This window comes from Panulirus ornatus, chromosome 1, assembly GCF_036320965.1.
Source record: "Panulirus ornatus isolate Po-2019 chromosome 1, ASM3632096v1, whole genome shotgun sequence".
Taxonomy (NCBI): Eukaryota; Metazoa; Arthropoda; class Malacostraca; order Decapoda; family Palinuridae; genus Panulirus; species Panulirus ornatus.
The window spans coordinates 29,756,708-29,779,649 of NC_092224.1; the positions used below are offsets into that span (position 1 = coordinate 29,756,708).

The window sequence follows — 22,942 nt, forward strand, 5'->3', positions numbered from 1 at the left end:
GTTCTATTGCAGATGATGTTGAATGATTCTTTGAGAGATGTTCCCTTTACGTTTTGGAAGGCTTTTCTTGATTTTGGCAGCTAGAATGCAGGGTTGTTTCAGCATTTCTTGTTTTTGGAGTTAATTTTGAGATCTAGAAATCTTCCTTGGGTGACCAGGGATAGGTTTTGGTGATGGGATGACATTGTCATGAAGGCCTCAGGCACAGGCAAGCAGCCACCTGATCATGCGTTCTAAGTTCCTAGTGCATCTAGAAATCTCACATGTACCCACATTTTCTTGCTTTCAGTTGAAAATCCAGGTTTTTTTCTCAAGAGAAAGGTAAGAGCCAGCTATCTTGAAGCATAGGTGGAAGAAATACAGCACCCAGAAGCAAAATTACCAGAATGTAGCAGCTAGGCTCCTAGGAGTAGAGAAAGAACATCCTTCCCCAAAGATAGTGTGAAGCACACTTGAGGCAGATTGCTGGTGCTTACACTATTGAATACACTAGTCTTGGAGTCCAGATGAAGGACGATTTCACCCTGAAAGCATCATATGCTTGTACCCCCTGTTAACCTTCGCCTTGTTTCACCTTTGAAAATGTTTAGGGGGTGAATAAGGTTTTTTGCAGAATGTAGGTCAACTGATTATTTGCTTAAGAACATATATATATATAGGAGTCAAATTGATGTTATAAGGACAAGGGGCAGAATGAATAGATAATGAACAGATAACAGGATAAAGTTGATTAGGGCTAGGAATGCTTAAGATGAGGATTCCAGAAAAGTAATTTGAAAGTGGATGCATTGAAGCATTGTGTGATTGAAGACAATGTTTTCACTTATATTTGTAACTTGATTTACAAAATGAAAAAGCAAAAAGTCATTTCCAAAGTTTGGAAGCTCATGTTTCGTTTTGAAAGATTGGGCATGGGTTGATGATGTGTGTGAGTGATATCAGGTGCTTAAATACAGGGTGACAGATCACCTGACCACCTGATGTTGAGATTGAAATTCCAAAATGTTTATCGCACTTTTCTAAAAAGCCACCTGGATACTCACCCTTACACAATAACAAATGTTCATTCCTTTACCATCTGGCCTGTTAGAGAAGCATTTGGTGGACATTTTGGAGCTTCAATGTTGACAATCATGACTGGCTTCTAACACTTCATATGGGAGGCTTTATTAGCTAATACATCCAGTAGAATTGGAAATGGAATTCATGATAATATGTATATGGATGGATAGATTGGAGCAGAGCTATGAGATGGAGAATAGGGGAATATGGCTGTACAGTTGTCAGTTTCAGTGGGTTGTGGAAATTGTATTGTGAGTGAAAAGTGACTGGCAGATGCCTATATGATACTATGTCACTTTCATAGTATAGATCCATTCTTTACTTCATATAATGATATTTACTAATAAACTTTCCATAGATTTTAGGGGTAACACACACTATTCTATACTCCAAAGTATGTTGAAATAGTTGCATTTTCTAAATCACTTCCTTTTTAAGAATTGTAGTTTTTGTGCCATGTTCCTGTATTTAGAGTTTGCTAAGTATTAACTGAAAATACCATTCATGTTTGCTGCACATAACATATCTGAAGTATGATAAAGTTGAATTACTACATCACATATTGTGGTAATGATAATATGTGAAGACCTTATCATTTCTGTTTCAGTAAAAAAGTTGTAGGCAGTTTTCAAGTAAAATATCTTCTTCTATATTAAGAATTCAACTTTTAGATTTCAAAAACTTACACCAATAAGAATGATATAAAAGTTTGAAGTAATTGCAGGGTGTATTGTGCTTTGATGATTATTTGATTATTAGATGTTCCTTGTATTCAGCAAAATAAAGAGAGATTTTGGATTCCACTGGTAGTCCATTCCTGACTAGCATTCTTGCTGTATAGGGGGACAACGATGACAGTTCCCGCTCATACTCCGAACTTCTCCAAAGATACTTCTTGTGCTGCTGGGGGCGCCCTCGAATAGACGACTCAACCCCTCTTCTCCTTCAGTCCTGAGGCAGACATTTGTAATGGATATTTCCACTACTGATTAAATTTATGTAATGGCTACCACTTTGTCTTCTTAGACCCAACAATAGTCTTTGCACACTTTGATTTTTTATGGCATTAGCCTTCCTTGGTTGTTTTTACTTATCAGTAGGTCCATGTCTATCATGCTGTACATGGAACCAGTGCTATTTAGTGTCCTGGTTCTTCTCTGTTATATCATCTTTTACAGGATTTGGCATGTTTATTAATTCAGCTGAACCACTGAAAGTTTGAGTGTCCCATCTGCTTATGTAAGAGAAATTTTGATGATTGAACGTTCTATTTTCAGTTTGTTTTTACTGATTCACTAACTTAAAGGGAAGGTCAACTTCTCCACACATTTTCTTTTTTGCATGTTTTTACATGTCATTGCTTGCACTTTATTTTATTTACACTGAAAAGTTGTCTTTCTTTTTCAAAAACTTCCTGTTATAAAAGCTTGATGTCATAATTAAGTATAACATGACTTGGATCATGTTGAATTCATCATTGACACATTTACTAACTGGTGTTAGAAATTATTTCACTAACAATATATGCTACTGTAAGTCAACACTTTAATTACCTATTTTATGCTGTTAACATGTTGTACAATGTTGTTCTCGACAGCACATCCCCAGGCCAGGTAGCAGGCACAAGAAGAAAATACATGACCCTGGCTCACTCCCATCCAATACCACATGGCCTTCCTCAGAGAGCCTACTAACCTCTGCCAAAATACTACCTCCATCACTCCAGGGGAACTCAACTGCATCACCAGGTGTTGGCGCAGATGCTAATGATTTGGATGATATTCAGCGGATTCCCACAAGACCAGGTATACTCCTGAAAGATGTGTGTATTTGCACCTCTAAGCCTACTATAGACACTGGGACATGTTCCCTTTTGTAAACAGACAGCTGCAGATGGTGACATGTGCCTTGAGTCTTCCATGGTGTTCAGTGTTTCTGGAGCTTCTAAGCCTGTAATGCATGGAAAGAAAGTGCCCTTAGAACCTGTAGAGTATTGTGACATAGTAGATGATGATACAAGTAATGGTGATGGTACTGATGAAGAAGGGGCTTTTTCTGATGAGGCATGCTCACACTTGGTATATTTGGCCATTGAAATTGGTATAAGTCACTCTTACATCTGTTTTAAATGAATCCCTCAGTCTTATCTTCACTAGCCTAGCTTGTCCATATAGCTCTTTGCATGATGCTAGTCTCAGTCTTGAATATTATCCTTCCAGCCACAGTGATAATTCCTCCTCATCTGATGAGGAACAGCCATTTAAAAAATCATCATACAGAAGTTGCTCTTCCTCAGTAACATCTGTACTTAAGGGTCACAAAGCTAATATCCTCCTCTCGGTAGACCCCAGTACCCCATCTTCTTTGACTGCTTACGAGTTGCATGCCTCTAGCATGCTGAGGGACCACCATCAGGAGTATGAAGAATGTACACAGGGTGATGAGCCTTTCTCTCCCTTTCAAGTAACTACATCTCAATCCCCACCAGGTAATTGAATGGGATTTTATGTTTTTCTAACTGTTGATTGTTTTTTAGGTTCAGACTGTAGTATTCTTTTAGGGGTAAAGTACTAATCATGACTGTAAATGGTATTTGTTAGCCTTATTGTGCATTTCTTATTTAAGAGCTGTGAATGATAATGATGAAAACCAGAGATATGTGATTGCCATATTCATTCACACTCAGTCTCTGGCTGTCATGTGTGATGCCCCAAAACCACAGCTCCCTATCCACATCCAGGCCCCACAGACCTTTGCCATGGTTTACCCCAGACATTTCACATGCCCTGGTTCAGTCCATTGATAGCACGTCAGCCCCGTTTTACCACATCATTCACGTTCACACTATTCTTTGCAAGCCTTTCACCCTCATGTGAATTCTTTTTCCCCAATCCTATGGTTTATTGTTATTACATGGTATTATTATCACTATTATCATGCAACCCTAGGACCTCTTTTGAGTGGCCCTTGCAGCTTTGAGGTTACATTTCTTGCAGGAACAAAATAAATGATGGACTCTTTTGGAGTGAGATGGTCCTCAGTGAGACATTACTTTCAAATCATTATTCAGCCTTATCAAAAGTAACCTCTTGTTTTAGTGGAACCATTTTCAGCCGAGCCTAGTAACACTATGTTTACCAATGAAAAATTAATGTAACAATATTGTAAACTTTACCTATGAATATTCATATTTAAAGTTTTAGAGCATTTAGTTCTGCCAGCCATACAACTTATCCCTGTTTATGCTGTATCATATACAAACATCTTCACCTCATATACTATTGCATTATGTCTTTTATTTTCCATTGTCTTCATTCACACTTACACAATATGATTCCTCTTCAGCATACTTGGTATTTGATTCTTTGCTGCGTTACTAGACCCCGCCCACTCAAACCAATCCATAAATAAGCACCATCTCCCAAGTGGAATCAGTGACCATTTCCTGTTCACTAGCTGGGTTTGCCATTTAATTGTTCATTCCATTAGTCAAGCCACGATGCTTTTATAAGGAGCTTTATTGACGTGTTCAGAAAGTGTGTTTTTGAGGGTTATTCTGTTAAGAATATGAATTCGAACACTATTTGAGGCTTGAATTTAAACATGGCCAAAAGAAAATAATCATCAGATAGGGAAAAAGGCATGATTTTTAGTATAGTTGTCTGATTATTGTAGTAGAGAAAAAGTGTAGCCAAGATTTTTATGAAGTCTGTTGGGGATGAGAGAGCTTGGGAAGTGAGTCAGTTGTTGTTCGCTGATGATACAGCGCTGGTGGCTGATTCATGTGAGAAACTGCAGAAGCTGGTGACTGAGTTTGGTAAAGTGTGTGGAAGAAGAAAGTTGAGAGTAAATGTGAATAAGAGCAAGGTTATTAGGTACAGTAGGGGTGAGGGTCAAGTCAATTGGGAGGTGAGTTTGAATGGAGAAAAACTGGAGGAAGTGAAGTGTTTTAGATATCTGGGAGTGGATCTGTCAGCGGATGGAACCATGGAAGCGGAAGTGGATCATAGGGTGGGGGAGGGGGCGAAAATTTTGGGAGCCTTGAAAAATGTGTGGAAGTCGAGAACATTATCTCGGAAAGCAAAAATGGGTATGTTTGAGGGAATAGTGGTTCCAACAATGTTGTATGGTTGCGAGGCGTGGGCTATGGATAGAGATGTGCGCAGGAGGATGGATGTGCTGGAAATGAGATGTTTGAGGACAATGTGTGGTGTGAGGTGGTTTGATCGAGTAAGTAACGTAAGGGTAAGAGAGATGTGTGGAAATAAAAAGAGCGTGGTTGAGAGAGCAGAAGAGGGTGTTTTGAAATGGTTTGGGCACATGGAGAGAATGAGTGAGGAGAGATTGACCAAGAGGATATATGTGTCGGAGGTGGAGGGAACGAGGAGAAGAGGGAGACCAAATTGGAGGTGGAAAGATGGAGTGAAAAAGATTTTGTGTGATCGGGGCCTGAACATGCAGGAGGGTGAAAGGAGGGCAAGAAATAGAGTGAATTGGAGTCATGTGGTATACAGGGGTTGACGTGCTGTCAGTGGATTGAAGCAAGGCATGTGAAGCGTCTGGGGTAAACCATGGAAAGCTGTGTAGGTATGTATATTTGCGTGTGTGGACGTGTGTATGTACATGTGTATGGGGGGGGGGGGTTGGGCCATTTCTTTCGTCTGTTTCCTTGCGCTACCTCGCAGACGCGGGAGACAGCGACAAAGTATAAAAAAAAAAAAAAAAAAAAAAAAGATTTTTAAGATTATCATTCTACCCTACTGTTATTGATATGGTAAAACTCAATCATGAGGTATATTTGGGCAGGATCAGCTGTCCAAGATATGACTAGGCATCTAAAAATCATGGCATTCTGTATTTAAACAATATTTTTTTTTCATTTTATACAGTGTTACACAGCATATGAATATGTATTGATGCTATACATACAGTCTGATGTGTGCCATGATAAAGTCTCAGTTCACATAGAATACTGCAGAAAACATAAAGCAAATATTTGAAAAAATTTAGTAAAATACCTATCCTCTGTACATTCAGCTTTTGAAAAGCTTTCTTTGGGTAACATTAAGGAGTATGATGTACTTAAATAAACATACATTAGTACATAAATCTGTAAAATTCTGGTTAGGATTTTTTTGCTCTGTAGTAGGGTCATGAGGTATAGTGAGAAGTTACATTGCTGAATCTGATATTTATTGTCCCAAAAGTGCTTCACTGTTTCCTTTATTTCATACTTATGTGATTTTGGTTAGGTTCTGTATTACTTTCCATCTCAGGAGAGTATCCATGTCCTGTGGATACGTTGCTTGCATTCTTATATAGAATTGATTTCTGTACAATTTCAGGTACAATTGCTGAGAGAGAACACCGCAAGTGGGAAGCTGCAATACCCTTGCCTAACAATCCTTATGCCCCTGAGCGTCTGGTTCACCGCCTCTCACATGCTCGTGTATCAGACCATACCACTCATCCTCGTCGTGCCCTCAGTATGTAAGTGCACATCTGAACAGTAAGTTGTACTGATAACTGCACAACACTTTTTTCACTATATATATACATATATATAGTGTGTGCGAGATAGTGCTAGGAAAAGACAACAAAGGCCCCATTCATTCACACTCAGTCTCTAGCTGTCATGTAATAATGCCCGAAACCACAGCTCTCTTTCCACATCCAGGCCCCACAGAACTTACCATGGTTTACCCCAGATGCTTCACATGCCCTGGTTCAATCCATTGACAGCACGTCGACCCCAGTATACCACATCGTTCCAATTCACTCTATTCCTTGCACACCTTTCACCCTCCTGCATGTTCAGGCCCCGATCACGCAAAATCTTTTTCACTCCATCTTTCCACCTCCAATTTGGTCTCCCACTTCTCCTCGTTCCCTCCACCTCTGACACATATATCCTCTTGGTCAATCTTTCCTCACTCATTCTCTCCATTTGACCAAACCATTTCAAAACACCCTCTTCTGCTCTCTCAACCACACTCTTTTTATTTCCACACATCTCTCTTACCCTTACATTACTTACTTGATCAAACCACCTCACACCACGTATTGTCCTCAAACATCTCAATTCCAGCACATCCACCCTTCTGCGCACAACTCTATCCATAGCCCACGCCTCACAACCATACAACATTGTTGGAACCACTATTCCTTCAAACATGCCCATTTTTGCTTTCCGAGATAATGTTCTTGACTTCCAAACATTCTTCAAGGCTCCCAGAATTTTCGCCCCCTCCCCCACCCTATGATTCACTTCTGCTTCCATGGTTCCATCCGCTGCCAGATCCACTCCCAGATATCTAAAACACTTTACTTCCTCCAGTTTTTCTCCATTCAAACTTACCTCCCAGTTGAATTGACCCTCAACCCTACTGTACCTAATAACCTTGCTCTTGTTCACATTTACTCTTAACCTTCTTCTTTCACACACTTTACCAAACTCAGTCACCAGCTTCTGCAGTTTCTCACATGAATCAGCCACCAGCGCTGTATCATCAGTGAACAACAACTGACTCACTTCCCAAGCTCTCTCATCCACAACAGACTGCATACTTGCCCCTCTTTCCAAAACTCTTGCATTCACCTCCCTAACAACCCCATCCATAAACAAATTAAACAACCATGGAGACATCATACACCCCTGCCGCAAACCTACATTCACTGAGAACCAATCACTTTCCTCTCTTCCTACACGTACACATGCCTTACATCCTCAATAAAAGCTTTCCACTGATTCTAACAACTTGCCTCCCACACCATATATTCTTAATACCTTCCACAGAGCATCTCTATCAACTCTATCATATGCCTTCTCCAGATCCATAAATGCTACATACAAATGCATTTGCTTTTCTAAGTATTTCTCACATACATTTTTGAAAGCAAACACCTGATCCACACATCCTCTTCACATCCTATATATATATATATATATATATATATATATATATATATATATATATATATATATACATAACAGCCAGAGACTTAGTGTGAACGAATGTGGCCTTTGTTGTCTTTTCCTAGCACTACCTCGTGGGCATGCGGGGGGATAGGGGTGCTGTTTCATGTGTGGCGAGGTGCCAATGGGAATGGATGAAGGCAACAAGTATGAATATGTACATTTGTATATATGTATATGTCTGTGTATGTATATGTATGGATACATTGAAATGTATTGGTATGTATATGTGCGTGTGTGAGCGTTTATGTATATGCGTGTGTATGTGGGTGGGTTGGGCCATTCTTTCATCTGTTTCCTTGCACTACCTCACTAACGTGGGAGACAGTGACTAAGTATGATAAATATAGATAAATGATATATATATATATATGTTTGTTTCATACATGGGTATGGAGGATGGAAGGAAAAGGATACAAGTACAGGAGCCTATAGCAAGAAGGGAGGTAAAAAAGGGGCAATAATGAGGTTGAAGGTAAGCAAGGCACTTGGTGTCGATGGAATTTTGGCTGAAATGGTGAAGTATAGAGGAGAAAGTGTGATAGACTGGATACATTTGATATATGATTTAGCATTGAAACATAGGATTGTGTCTAAGGATTGGATGAAAGCAATTATTGTTCCTTTCTGCAAAGGACAAGGTGCTAAAGATATATGTAGCAATTATAGGGGATTGAATATGTTAAGTATACCAGTAAAAGTGTATGCAAGAATGTCAATTGATAGTGACAGAAGTGACTAAATGCAGAATAAATGAGGAGTAAGGGGTTTTAGGAAAGGTAGGGAATGTGTGGATCAGATTTTCATGATAAAATGACTGTGGAAAAGTATCTAGCAAAACGTTGTATGCAACTTTTATGGATCTTAAGAAAGCGTATGACTGTCAAGTGAAATTCTGTCAGGATATGTTAAGGGGTAGGGGTACAACTGTTGCGTGATGAGAAAGCCTTCTATAGAGTTGAGTGAAAAGTTTTGGTATGCATTTGGGTGTGAGGCAGAACTGTATGATGTCATCATGGCTTTTTAACATATATGTGAATGTGGTGATAAGAGAGATGTAAGTACAATTAGAGAAAAGGGGTGTAGAGATGTAAAATAGTAGTAAGGTATGGTGGCCAGTGACAAGCCTGTTTGTTTGGATGATACTCTTTGTTTGCTGAGAGTGGAGTTGCAGAGTCAGCATAGGTGATTGAAACAAAATGCAAGTGTTTGAAAGGAGACAGTTGAAAGTATAGATTTTTCAAATTTCTATAGAGGGAAAGAAGAGTGTACTAGACTGTGTTATAGATATGGGATGAGAAAGACTGGAACAGGTGAGAGAATTTAAGCACTTATGAGCAATCTTGGGTAAGTTTGGTTATATGGAAGGAGAGACAGCAGTACAGGGTAGAGGAGTCACTGGGTCCCTTTGAAGAATAATGAAGGGTAAAAGTGTAAGTATGGAAGTGAAGAAAGGATTGAGAGATGGCATATTCCTTCCAGCCTTGACTTATGCTGCCAAAACATAGATATAGAATGAGTCAAATGGGTCATGAATCAAGATTGTGGAAATGAGCTGTTTGAAAAGAGCATGTGGTATGACTAGATGAGATGAAAGAAATAGAGGGTGTATGAGAGATTTGATATGGCAGGAATGCAAATGGAATTGTAGAGTGGTAAAAGCATAATACTTTGTGGTAGTTTGGGCATATGGAAAGAATGCAGGACAGGGAGGTTACAAGGAAAGTGTTTAATGGTACAGTTAAAGGAAGACCCCCTGTGACCTGGGGGAATAAAGTGGAAGAGTTTTATAGGGAGAGAAATGTTGGAAGATTGCATGAAATTGTGTATGTGAGGAAAGCATTAAAGGATAGCGATAAGTGGAGACCTTTTTTCCAGAGCCACCATCTTGGTGGGAGTTCCCAGAGGGAGAAGGCATTAGAGATATGGATAGATAGGTAGACATGTATTATTAAGTTTATTATATTCCATAGATATCATACTAAATACCCAGTGTCTTCTGTATAACAAACTTCACAGTAATACTGTTAAGATTTGTAAATATCTTGATAATTTCTTTTTCAAATGAATTGAATTGATGATTCTATGATTTAATCTTTGTAACACTTTATGACTTCTGATTCTTTTGCATGGTTAGAGAATTGGCTGAGGAGGGTGAGAGGGAGTTAGATCCCAGCCTTCGTGATGGAGTGCCACCAAAACCTGACCTGAACAGGTATAGTCGAGACTATTATGTGGCTCCAGCCACCAACATTAGGTCTTCCCAACATTTCATGCATCAGAAAAGTCAACAACATCAAATACATCATCCAAAACAGCAGCAGCAAAAACCGTGGCAACAGCATCAACAAGAACAGCAGCAGTCCCACAGAAGTCTTCTTCAGTCATCATCCAGTGAGCATCCAGCAGTATTAAGAACATCACCAGAACCTACCACACATACCCAGGTACACAGCCAAGTGCCATGTAAAGATACCGGGGAACCCTGCATGTCAAGTAGTCAGAATGAAAAGCTGATGTATTCCTCTACATTTCCAGAAATGTCCATTTGCAGTGGTACTAGTTCCTACTTATCTCTTTCACATAATAGTACTAACGCTCATAACACTAATGCATGTATTACAACTAGTTGTGGAGGTGCCTCTGACAAATGCACTGTTAAAGGTTCTGACATCATATTTAGTCATATAATTGATTGTTTCAACAAGAGGAGTGGTTTCCTAACAAAAAAAGAGGCAGAAAGATCAAAGTTTAGTAATAATTTACAGTATGGTATGACTGATGACAGTGAATTAACACCACCTGTTATGATCAGCCATACCACCCTTGACCAAAGATCCTTGACTTTCACCTGTTCTTTAACACCCACGTGTACCTCTGCACCCACTCATTCCGTCTCAGTCCAGCAATCATCAACATGTACACAATCCTCAAAGTCCAGTTGTTCTTCCATATCATCTGATTCCATTACTCATGACAGCTCTCCACTTTCCAAGCTTATAACACCAGTTTCTCCAGAGGATGTTGGGATAAGGGAACTTGAGGATGAGTTGATTCATCATGATTTCACTCGAAGCTCCTTCAGGTCTCTTCAGGCCTCCAAAAGTTTTAGTCTCAACCCACTCTTTGAAGATGAACTAAAAACATGCAGTGAAATTCAGAGTGTAGATAACCAGATCCCAAAAAGCAATAATAGTAAAAGGTTTACAGCTTCCCATCTCTCAGAACCATCATCAGACTACTATAGCTCTTATGAATCCTTGCCCTATTTGTCATCATTCAGCCGTGAAGGAAGCCTGAAACTTCCTAATCCCCAAGTGACGATGGAGGCCTTTGAGAGTTTCTCTGAGATGGGTGGTTCTATGAGACATCCAAAAAAGAAAACAAGCCTAAAGCCTTGGGGAAGTTTTAAGCATAAGAAGACCATGATGTTTTGATAGTAGAGACACTGCAGAGCAGAGTTTGTTGGCAAGATATTTTTAGTTAATGTTGTCAATTGAAGTATAATTTTTATGTCAGTTATCAGTAAATAGTTTGGGTTTTGGGAAAAGGATTACTTGTGTAAGAGTTAAATGAAATCCAGAAGTATATAATGGAAATGTCATAGGATTTGTGGAGAATTGAGTAACCCGTGGACATAACATGAAATTAAGTAAAAATCTTATGAATAAGGATTTAAAAAATGGATGAATGAAACAGATTGACTGAGGCTGTAGTAAATGCTGACAGTGTACATGAATTTAAGAGGTTGTATGATAGTAGAGAGTGAACAAGAGATGGGCCCCACAAGTGTGCAACAAATGGGCAGTTACATCCACCTTCTTCCTTTTGTGGATAAAACCCCAAGACTTACATCCATACAACTGTTGGAACTTCTGTACCTATCTTTGTCCTTACAGACCCTGACTTTCTCCTTCCACACCTCCATAAATCTTAATTGTCTCAGTGACTTTTGCTTTCTAATCCTCAAAATTCATGTTTTTGGGGTTATTCATAGAATGTATATAACCTTACATTTTTTGCATAACATTGAAAAATAATCACTTAGAAATAAGTTCATTTCATCCATTACTTTCGTCCAACAGTATTTAGAAGTCTTGCAAAGGTTTCAGCACAATGCACTAAAAAGTGCAGGATTAAGCCCGAGTGTCAAGTAACTTTCCATTGCCTGTGTTGTATCATTTTTTTTCAACTACACTGGAAATTTTATCACTGATTATTAATCATGTTTTGATCTATACTGCAAATCTTTTCTTTTAATAATCTCTGTGATTTATTGATAATTTTTTCATAACAGCAAAATTACGTTTTTATAGTTACCATCTGCTCCGATCAGATGCAGTGTTATCAAAGTCATGCTGGCACTGACAAAATTGCCTCAACTTCTGCTAGAAGACCTTCTACCTCATCTTGGTCAACTTTCAATGCTAGAGGTGCCAGTGACCATGAAATCATTCTCCACATGATCCAAAGACAGAAAAAACAAATCAGCCTTAATTATATTAGGATTGTTTACTTTTTCCTCTAAACATGGCTAAAAGTTGCCTAGTTCCCCCATAGAGAACTCTTGAAAATATGCTGTCCTTGGTATGGTTGGAGGGTGACTGATTTCAGGGAGTTATTTTCATGCACTGCCACCTTAGCCACCACCCAGATTTGACATGTGGCTTTGAAACTGAGGCACAAAACTCAGTGCATAAATTCCCATCTTGAGGCATCGTCCAGCTCGTGTAAATCTGAACTTGGAGTTATAAAGGGGTTAATGCCACTGGGATCTTACCTCCCCTTTCCACCCTCTGACTCGCTTCAACCCCCATTGTTCCATCTGCTTTCACTTCTACTTACAGGTACTTTGATCAAAACATTCCTCTTCGTTCAAGTCCTCACCATTTACTCTTACTTTAGACTACCCTCTCCCATTCTTATGCAGCATCTCATCACCATACTTTTGATCATATTTACTCTCTCCATTCTCCTTTCACACAAGACCCAATTTTCAGTCAGCTGCTTTTGGATTTTGTCTTGATTGTCTATCACCAGCACAATGTCATTAACAAATTATACATACCTGAACCCACAGCCCTTAGCATACTGTAAGCCCGCCCCTTTCTACAAGACCTTTACATTTATCTTGTTCACCACCCCATATATAAACAGATTAAACAGCCATCCATGATGCAGACCCACTATCGTTGAAAGTACTTTTTATTCCCTTCCTATTCACACACATTTCTTACTTTCCTGAAGTGAGCTTAACTGCATTCAATTTACAGACGAAGCACACTTGAATACTTTTATGTTGTATGTATGGTCACCAACCAAATATACTAATTTGAACAAGCCTAAAGAGAATTCAGAAACTCTACAAGTGTGAATAAAGTATGATGGAACACTTGTACTACCATGAAAGATTGAAAGAGCTGCAACTTTACACTTTTGAGAGAAGAAAAAGATACATGGCATTCTGTGCATACCAGCAAGTTGAAGTTCAGAAAATAAGTTGGAAGTAAACCAGAAACAGAATAATGAAATCCACAAATATTCCTAGAAATATATTGGAAAGATGCATCACTCCCCATATTCCTTTCCAACATCCTCACTCCAAACATTTTTCCCAGCAGTTTCACTACTGCCATTACTTTTCCAGCATTATGTCTTCTTCAGTATCCCTATTCCCAAACATTTATTGCCCATGCTCACTTTCTCCCAAGGCTTTCAGTTTCCCAATGCTTTCCATGCCTGTACTCTCCCATTTCACTTCAGTCTCACTCCCCACAGCACCCTCATTCCCCTCAGCACCCTCACTCTCCTCAGAACCTCCACTTCATAATACCCTTATTTTCCCAACACCTTCATACTCTAGCTCCCTCATACCCCCAACTATTGCACTCCCCTATCACCCTCATTCCCCTAACACCTTCATTCCTCTAGCACTCTCACTCTTTAGCATTGTCATTCCCTAGCACCCTTACTTCTAAAAGCTCTCATTCCCCAATGCTCTTAGTTTCTCAATGCTTTCACATCATTATCACTCCTGTTCCAAACTTTACTCCATCATCATTCATTACAGTAAAATTATATGAAGTAATGTCTTACATTCAGCAACAGGCAGCTTACATATCTCTCATGCATTCTGTTTACTGTGTGATAGAGGAACATTGAAAGATAACCTGGCTTTTGGTGATATCTAAGACAGTTATCATCATTGGAACATTCTTTCACTCTGATAAACCCTGTCTTTTTATGCCCCAAACTTTGTTGTACTGACTTCTGATAAGGCCTGATAAGGATAGATGAAATAACGATGAGATCATAATCTATACTGTGAACCAAGATAAAGGGGCACATATTGGAGGTAGGTTGTCAGTAAGTGGAGGTATTGCTGCTGGTGCTGGTGAGGCTACTAAGACTTTGGAACACTGGTCATGGTATAGACATTTATGGCTTCTGCTTGCTTTGCTGGTAAGACATTTTTGATCTGTCATTGCCAGTGTTTCATTGCAATTAAAAGTGGTAATGGGCCACTTCATTTGAGGAATCTTTGACAACAGCATCAGGATACCTTATTCTCTTTCACAGTGACTTGATATCACCATAAAGTCACTTGTAGGCTCAGATTGTTAAACTGTGAGCTAGTGCTGCACAAGACTCCTTAGTATAGTATTATAAATGTAAAATGATCTTTACCCTCATTGTTATCAGGCATATTTGCTGTCATCAGTAACATGCTCCTTGTTTCTCATGCAGGGAATAAGTGGGAAGTATTCTTTCTCCCCTATCACCAGGGATAATATATACATTATATTTTTATTTATATTTATTTTGCTTTGTCGCTGTCTCCCGCGTTTGCGAGGTAGCGCAAGGAAACAGACGAAAGAAATGGCCCAACCCACCTCCATACACATGTATATACATACACGTCCACACACGCAAATATACATACCTATACATCTCAATGTATACATATATATACACACACAGACACATACATATATACCCATGCACACAATTCACACTGTCTACCTTTATTCATTCCCATCGCCACCTCGCCACACATGGAATACCATCCCCCTCCCCCCTCATGTGTGCAAGGTAGCACTATGAAAAGACAACAAAGGCCCTATTCGTTCACACTCAGTCTCTAGCTGTCATGCAATGATGCCCGAAACCACAGCTCCCTTTCCACATCCAGGCCCCACACAACTTTCCATGGTTTACCCCAGATGCTTCACATGCCCTGATTCAATCCACTGACAGCACGTCAACCCTGGTATACCACATCGATCCAATTCACTCAATTCCTTGCCCGCCTCTCACCCTCCTGCATGTTCAGGCCCTGATCACCCAAATCTTTTTCACTCCATCTTTCCACCTCCAATTTGGTCTCCCACTTCTCCTCGTTCCCTCCACCTCCGACACATATATCCTCTTGGTCAATCTTTCCTCACTCATTCTCTCCATGTGCCCAAACCATATATTTATATATATATATATATATATATATTCTTTATCTTTTAAACTATTCACCATTTCCCGCGTTTGCGAGGTAGCGTTAAGAACAGAGGACTGGGCCTTTGAGGGAATATCCTCACCTGGCCCCCTTCTCTGTTCCTTCTTTTGGAAAATTGAAAAAAACGAGAGGGGAGGATTTCCAGCCCCCCGCTCCCATATATATATATATATATATATATATATATATATATATATATATATATATATATATATATATATATATATATATTTTTTTTTTTTTTTTTTTTTTTTTTTTTTTTGCCGCTGTCTCCTGCGTTTGCGAGGTAGCGCAAGGAAACAGACGAAAGAAATGGCCCAACCCACCCCCCATACACATGTATATACATACGTCCACACACGCAAATATACATACCTACACAGCTTTCCATGGTTTACCCCAGACGCTTCACATGCCTTGATTCAATCCACTGACAGCACGTCAACCCCGGTATACCACATCGCTCCAATTCACTCTATTCCTTGCCCTCCTTTCACCCTCCTGCATGTTCAGGCCCCGATCACACAAAATCTTTTTCACTCCATCTTTCCACCTCCAATTTGGTCTCCCTCTTCTCCTCGTTCCCTCCACCTCCGACACATATATTCTCTTGGTCAATCTTTCCTCACTCATTCTCTCCATGTGCCCGAACCATTTCAAAACATCCTCTTCTGCTCTCTCAACCACGCTCTTTTTATTTCCACACATCTCTCTTACCCTTACGTTACTTACACGGTCAAACCACCTCACACCACATATTGTCCTCAAACATCTCACTTCCAGCACATCCATCCTCCTGCGCACAACTCTATCCATAGCCCACGCCTCGCAACCATACAACATTGTTGGAACCACTATTCCTTCAAACATACCCATTTTTGCTTTCCGAGATAATGTTCTCGACTTCCACACATTCTTCAAGGCTCCCAGAATTTTCGCCCCCTCCCCCACCCTATGAATCACTTCCGCTTCCATGGTTCCATCCGCTGCCAGATCCACTCCCAGATATCTAAAACACTTCACTTCCTCCAGTTTTTCTCCATTCAAACTCACCTCCCAATTGACTTGACCCTCAACCCTACTGTACCTAATAACCTTGCTCTTATTCACATTTACTCTTAACTTTCTTCTTGCACACCCTTTTTTTTTTTATCAGTTGCTGTCTCCCGTGTTAGTGAGGTAGAGCAAGGAAACAGATGAAAGAATGGCTCAACCCACCCACATGCACATGTATATACATAAATGCCCACACACGCACATATATATACCTATGCATTTCAACTTATACATACACCGACATATACATATCTACACATGTACATATCCATACTTGCTGCCTTCATACATTCCCGTCGCCACCCCGCCACACATGAAATGACACCCCCCCTCCCCCCACGCGTGCTAGGAAAGGACAACAAAGGCCACATTTGTTCACACGCAGTCTATAGCTGTCATGTGTAATGCTCCGAAACCACAGCTCCCCTTCAACATCCAGGCCTCGCAAAACTTTCCATGGTTTACCCCAGACGTTTCACATGCCCTAGTTCAATCCAATGACAGCACATCAACCCAGTATACCACATTGTTTCAATTCACTCTATTCCTTGCACGTCTTTCACCCTCCTGTGTGTTCAGGCCCTGATCACTCAAAATCTTTATTCACTCCATCCTTCCAACTCCAAATTGGTCTCCCACTACTCCTCTTTCCCTCCACCTCTGACACAGATATCCTCTTTGTCAATCTATCCTCACTCATTCTCTCCATGTGACCATACCATTTCAATACACCCTCTTCTGCTCTCTCAACCATACTCTTTTTATTACCACACATCTCTCTTACCCTTTCATTACGTACTTGATCAAACCACCTCCCACCAAATCCTCAAACATTTCATTTCTGACACATCCACCCTCCTCCACACAACTCTATAGCCCATGCCTCGCAATCATATAACATTGCTGGAACCAATATTCCTTCAAACATACCCATCTTTGCCCTCCGAGATAACGTTCTTGCCTTCCTTACATTCTTCAACGCTCCTAGAACCCTTACCCCCTCCCCCAGACCTGTGACTCAGTTCCGCGTCCATGGTTCCATCTGCTGCCAAATCCACGCCCAGATATTTAACCCTTCACTTCCTCCAGTTTTTCTCCATTCAAACTTACCTCCCAATTAACTTGCCCCTCAACCCTACTGAACCTAACAACCTTGCTCTTATTCACATTTACTCTCAACTTTTCTTTCACACACTTTCCCAGACTCAGTCACCAGCTTCTGTAGTTTCTCACCTGAATCAGCCATGAGCACTGTATTCTGTCCTGATTAACTTCTGTGTTAATCCTCTTTATTAATTCTTGATGGTTTCAGACATAACTCTCTTGATCTTTTTGGTCTTGTAAACTGCATCATTTCTTGATAACTTATCTGCTCTGTCACAGATAGTCAACTTGCAGTGTCATGAATTGTTAACTAATCAACTACTGATGCTCCTTGTTGACCTGTCATGTGATCTTCCTCTTTAATTTTTAATTGAGGTTAAATACACTTACAAGTAAAATAGCTTTGTTGTATTTACCTAAGAATGGGGGTTATTCATTCTTTTCTTTTTCTTAGTCTAGACTGTTCATTTCCTCTTCTTATGTTCTTTAATGCACCAGCATGTTAGTGAATGCCTTGCTCAAAGTTAATTCAATCATTATGTAAAACTTTGAGAACTTTGTGATGTCAGAACATATTAAAACAGTCAAATGATATAAAGAAATATCTTGACTGAAATGCCTCTTTAGTATTTAAGCCTAATAGAGTAGTAATTTTGCTCAATAGATATCGCTTTACTAATACTAAAGATGTTAGAATTACTGGTGATTAGCTAATATTATAAACCGTTGTAGCATAAACAGGTAAGCACCCTACCCTGTGATGATTATAGTGAATAAAGAAGCTTGTAGGAGTACATTACTATTACATTTGTTACGTATGCCCATGAATATAGTTTTAAGCATGTCTGGCATGAGTATAATTGAGGTAGCTGATGGTTTTTCTTTACACTAACACTTTGTAAAATGGATTTGCATGCCTACTACTTGTGCTTCTTTGATGCATGTCCGAGGAAGCTTTTCACCCTCCTGTATAACACAATTTATGGAATAAATAGTATTTTCTTCACCTGTATTTCATTCTTTTTTTGGAAACCAGGTATATGTTGCTATAGTCTGTGACTTATGGTTTTCTTTCCAGAATGTAAAACGTTTTATAAATAGATCATTTTAGTGGATCCAAAGTAATTTAGCAAATGAGACTGAAATTATAGATCACTAGTAGCGTGGACTGAAATACAGCAATGAAATTTTATCATGCTGTTCTTATATGTTACTTCCATCTTTTCTTTTCACTTGCTCTTTGTATTTGGTAAATAACAAATGTACCCAAACAATGTTGATTCAAGAGAAAGAACTAACTTCATTCATTACAAAGGGTGGCATGATAGTATACATATGCGAGAGAATTGGGTTCCTATGGGGTTGGGAATCTTAGTTCTGCAAGATCCGTTCCTACTAATACTATGTGTATGCACTTGATCTATCCCACATAAAGTAGGAATGAAATTAAAGATGATGGATTTGCGTTACCAGGGAGGTACTTCTAGTTGAAATTTAGATATTGAAGAGATGGGATAGGTTAAAGTTGAAGGTATCCCTCTTGTGTGTAAGCTTCCTGGTGTTTTTGTAAGAGACCTAACTTCAAATAATGACTTAACAAAATAATCCCTGGGGATAGGGGAGAAAGAATACTTCCCACGTATTCCCTGCGTGTCGTAGAAGGCGACTAAAAGGGGAGGGAGCAGGGGGCTGGAAATCCTCCCCTCTCTTTTTTTTTTTTCCAAAAGAAGGAACAGAGAAGGGGGCCAGGTGAGGATATTCCCTCAAAGGCCCAGTCCTCTGTTCTTAACGCTACCTCGCTAATGCGGGAAATGGCGAATAGTTTGAAAGAAAAGAAAGAAATATATATATATATATATATATATTTTGATAGCACCTCCCCTCCAGCAGCCCTTTCTAAACATAAAAATTGGCACCTGAACACAGGTGACTAGAATAACTTGCAAAAATTCTTTTCTGTCTTTCCATGAGCAAATTACTATCTAGTATGTGGTGATGCTTTTGTCTTCACCAGATGCATAGCATAGGGTAATGCTGTGGGAATGGAAGCATTTATCCCTCTCCTCCTCCAAGACAACCTCTTTCCAGTTGTTGGTTCAACCATTTCTGAACTGAGGTCATTCTGGCAGGAGATCAGGTTTGGAAAAACCCTCCTTCCTCTGATTTCTGTTCATCATTTATCACTGCCTGTAATCATTGCAGTTACGTCATCTATGAGGCAAAGCATTCCTTTATTCAGAAGTTGTGTGATGGCATCTCATCCACTGATAAGTCTTTCTTTTCTCTAGCAAAAGGCATCACTAACAGCTTCTGTCAAACTGCCTTTACTTTATTTCTCTGTTCTGATAGTGCAATATCTGTCTCTGTCATAAACAAAGCAACTCTCTTTGGTTCCTATTTCTTCTGTAACTCTATCCCTGCTACTCCTCTTATTAATCCTATGCCTCTTCCCATAATCTTCCAAACTACTCAAAAAGCAGGCTTATGGTCCTGATGGCATACATTCCTAAGGACTGAAAGAGTGTGCCTCTGAACTTGCACCTGCATTTGCTCATCTGTTCTGTTTCTGCCTGAAAACCAGAACTTTCCCTTCTTGAATGCATGCATTGGTACATCCCATCCCCATAAAGGGGACTGGTCTAACCTCTCAATCATCCTGTTGCTTTAGCATCTACCATTTCAAAAGTCTATGAATTCCTCCTCAACTCCCATATTCTCAGACATTTTGCATCTCCCTGATCACCAGTATGGATTTCATAAGATGAGACCCACTGGAGATATTAATTTCTATCTTACTAATGTCTGGTCATCATTCCTTAAAGATTTTGTGGAATCCTGTGTACTTGCCATTGAAATATACAAAGCTTTTTTTAAGGTGTGGCATCAGGATCACATCTCTAAGCTCCCTTCTTTTGGTTTCCCTCCCTTACTTTGTCCCCTCACATGTAGCTTCCTCTTTGGCTGATATATCTCTGTGGTTGTTGATGAATTAGCCTTTTTCCCCTTTCTCCTTCAACAGCTGTGTCCCTCAAGGTTGTGTCCAGTCTCCTACACTTTTTCTGCTTTTTATCTGCGATGGGAATTAATAAAGGCAGACTAATAATTATGTACATGTGTATATATGTATATGTCTGTGTGTGTATATATATGTATACGTTGAGATGTATAGGTATGTATATTTGCATGTGTGGACGTGTATGTATATACGTGTATGTGGGTGGGTTGGGCCATTCTTTCGTCTGTTTCCTTGCGCTACCTCGCTAACGTGGGAGACAGCGACAAAGCAAAATGAATAAAAATAAAAATATCTGTGATTTCCTGTCTTCCTTTAATAATCAAAATGCACTCCTATGCTTACAACTCAGCACTGCATTCCTCCAAATCCTTCAGTTCTACTAATCTCTTAATCTGCATCTCACCTCAACACAGCTTTCTCAATAAACCCAGACTTGAACAGGATATCTCAATGGGATAGACAAAATTGAGTTAAGTCTAATGTCTCCAAGACCAACTTTCTAACCATCTCTCTTTTGAAAATTCCTCACAACTTTATGTTGAAAAGAATATCGTGCACAAGGCAGCTGGAAATCAAAAACTCTTTCACAAAGACATCAGGAGCCAGTTTTTGGTCAAGGTACAGCTAAACAGAATAAGGGAAATATCATAAAGGATATGTGAGAAACTGATTAGCAAGTTCAAAAGTGTTTTCACTGTGGAAGACTCAATAGTCCCAACTCTAGTGAGATGGAATGGGGTGGAGCTTTTGGAAATCACCAAGATATTTAGAAAAGATATTAAGAGAACACTGAAAGGACTTGATCTGTACAAGGCTCATGATTCTGATGATATTTCATCATATGTGCTATAAATGTGTGCAGATACACTTGATAAACCACTTGAATTACTATTCAAGATGTCACTGGAGAGAGGCATAGTGCCAAAGGAATGCAAAAGGGTAAACATCATACCTATATATAAGAAAGGGGACCAAGAACAGGCTTTGAACTACAAACTGGTTTTGCTAACAAATGTGGCATATAAGATTCTTTAAAAGATTGCATGTGGGTGACTCTGTGCAGAAATTACATAAAAGAGAGACAACATGGTTTTAGGGCTAGTGAGCTCAGTGCTAGACAAAAGGGAATATTGGGTGGAATGTGTATATCGATACTACCAGAAGGCATTTGACACTGTACCACATAAGATGCTACTTATGAAGCTGGATCACCATGCAGGTGATCCAGCTAATTTGAAGATTATCTCAGTGGGGAGGAAAAATGAATGCATGTCAGAGGAGCCTTTACCAAACGGGTTGCGGTAACCAGTGTAGTCTTGCCAAAGGGTTTGATTTTGGACCATTAATCTTCTTGATCTCTTTTGATGACTTGCCTGAAAGTATGGAATCCTGCCTGAATATGTTTGCAGTTGATGCAAGGTTCATGAGGGAAGCTAAAAGTTAGGAGAATTGCATCAGCTTACAAGTGAACCTAAACAGACTCCAAAGTTGGTCTGAAACATGTTTGATGAAATTCAACTCTAGCAAATTCAAGTGATGAGTATATGATGAAGCAAAAGATGGCTTCAATATGATTATTACTTAGCAGGAAATAAGCTTCAAGATTCAGTGTGAAAGAGGGACTTGTTAGTAGACATCGTCCTTTATCAGTCACCAGAATCCCATATTAAGAGAAAAGATATGGAGACAAACTGTTTGCTGGCAAATATCAGAATTGCTTTTAAGTATATGCATAAAGAAATATTTAGCAAGCGGTTCATATCCTATGTATGCTTCTCAGGTTTGGTCACCACAACTACAGATGCAAAAAGAACTTTTAAAGAAAGTCCAGAGTAAGGCAGTAAAGATGATACCAGTCTTATGACAGCCAAGCTACAGGGAAAAGCTGGAGGGTTTGAAATTACCCACCTCGGAAGAGTGAAGGGTGACCTGATCAAAACCTTTAAGTTTTCTGAAGAGACCAACAAAGTGGACAGTACTTTGAGAGATGTAGGGATTTAAGAACCAGAGCATATAACCTGAAATTAAGTAATAATCTTGGAAATAAGGATGTAAAGATGTACTTTTATAGCATAAACGTGGTGGATAAATAGAACAGATTGACTGAAGACATGGTTAATGCAGACAGCATTAAGAGAGATGAAAGCAAAACTAGGTAAAAGGGGTGCAGAGATGGAGTGTGACAGTGAGATATGGTGGCTAGTGGCAAGCCTGTTTG

At 39.5% G+C, this 22,942-nt stretch overlaps 1 protein-coding gene across 1 annotated transcript in view; it reads left to right on the forward strand.

The window, feature by feature from the left end:
- The window catches only part of LOC139760579 (uncharacterized), a 128,243-nt gene that overhangs the window by 71,674 nt on the left and 33,627 nt on the right, over positions 1-22,942 (forward strand). Inside the window, 5 exon segments of the mRNA XM_071684357.1 lie at positions 2,660-2,920; positions 2,922-3,185; positions 3,187-3,550; positions 6,408-6,552; positions 10,176-10,485. Coding sequence (XP_071540458.1) covers positions 2,660-2,920; positions 2,922-3,185; positions 3,187-3,550; positions 6,408-6,552; positions 10,176-10,485 — 1,344 coding nt within the window.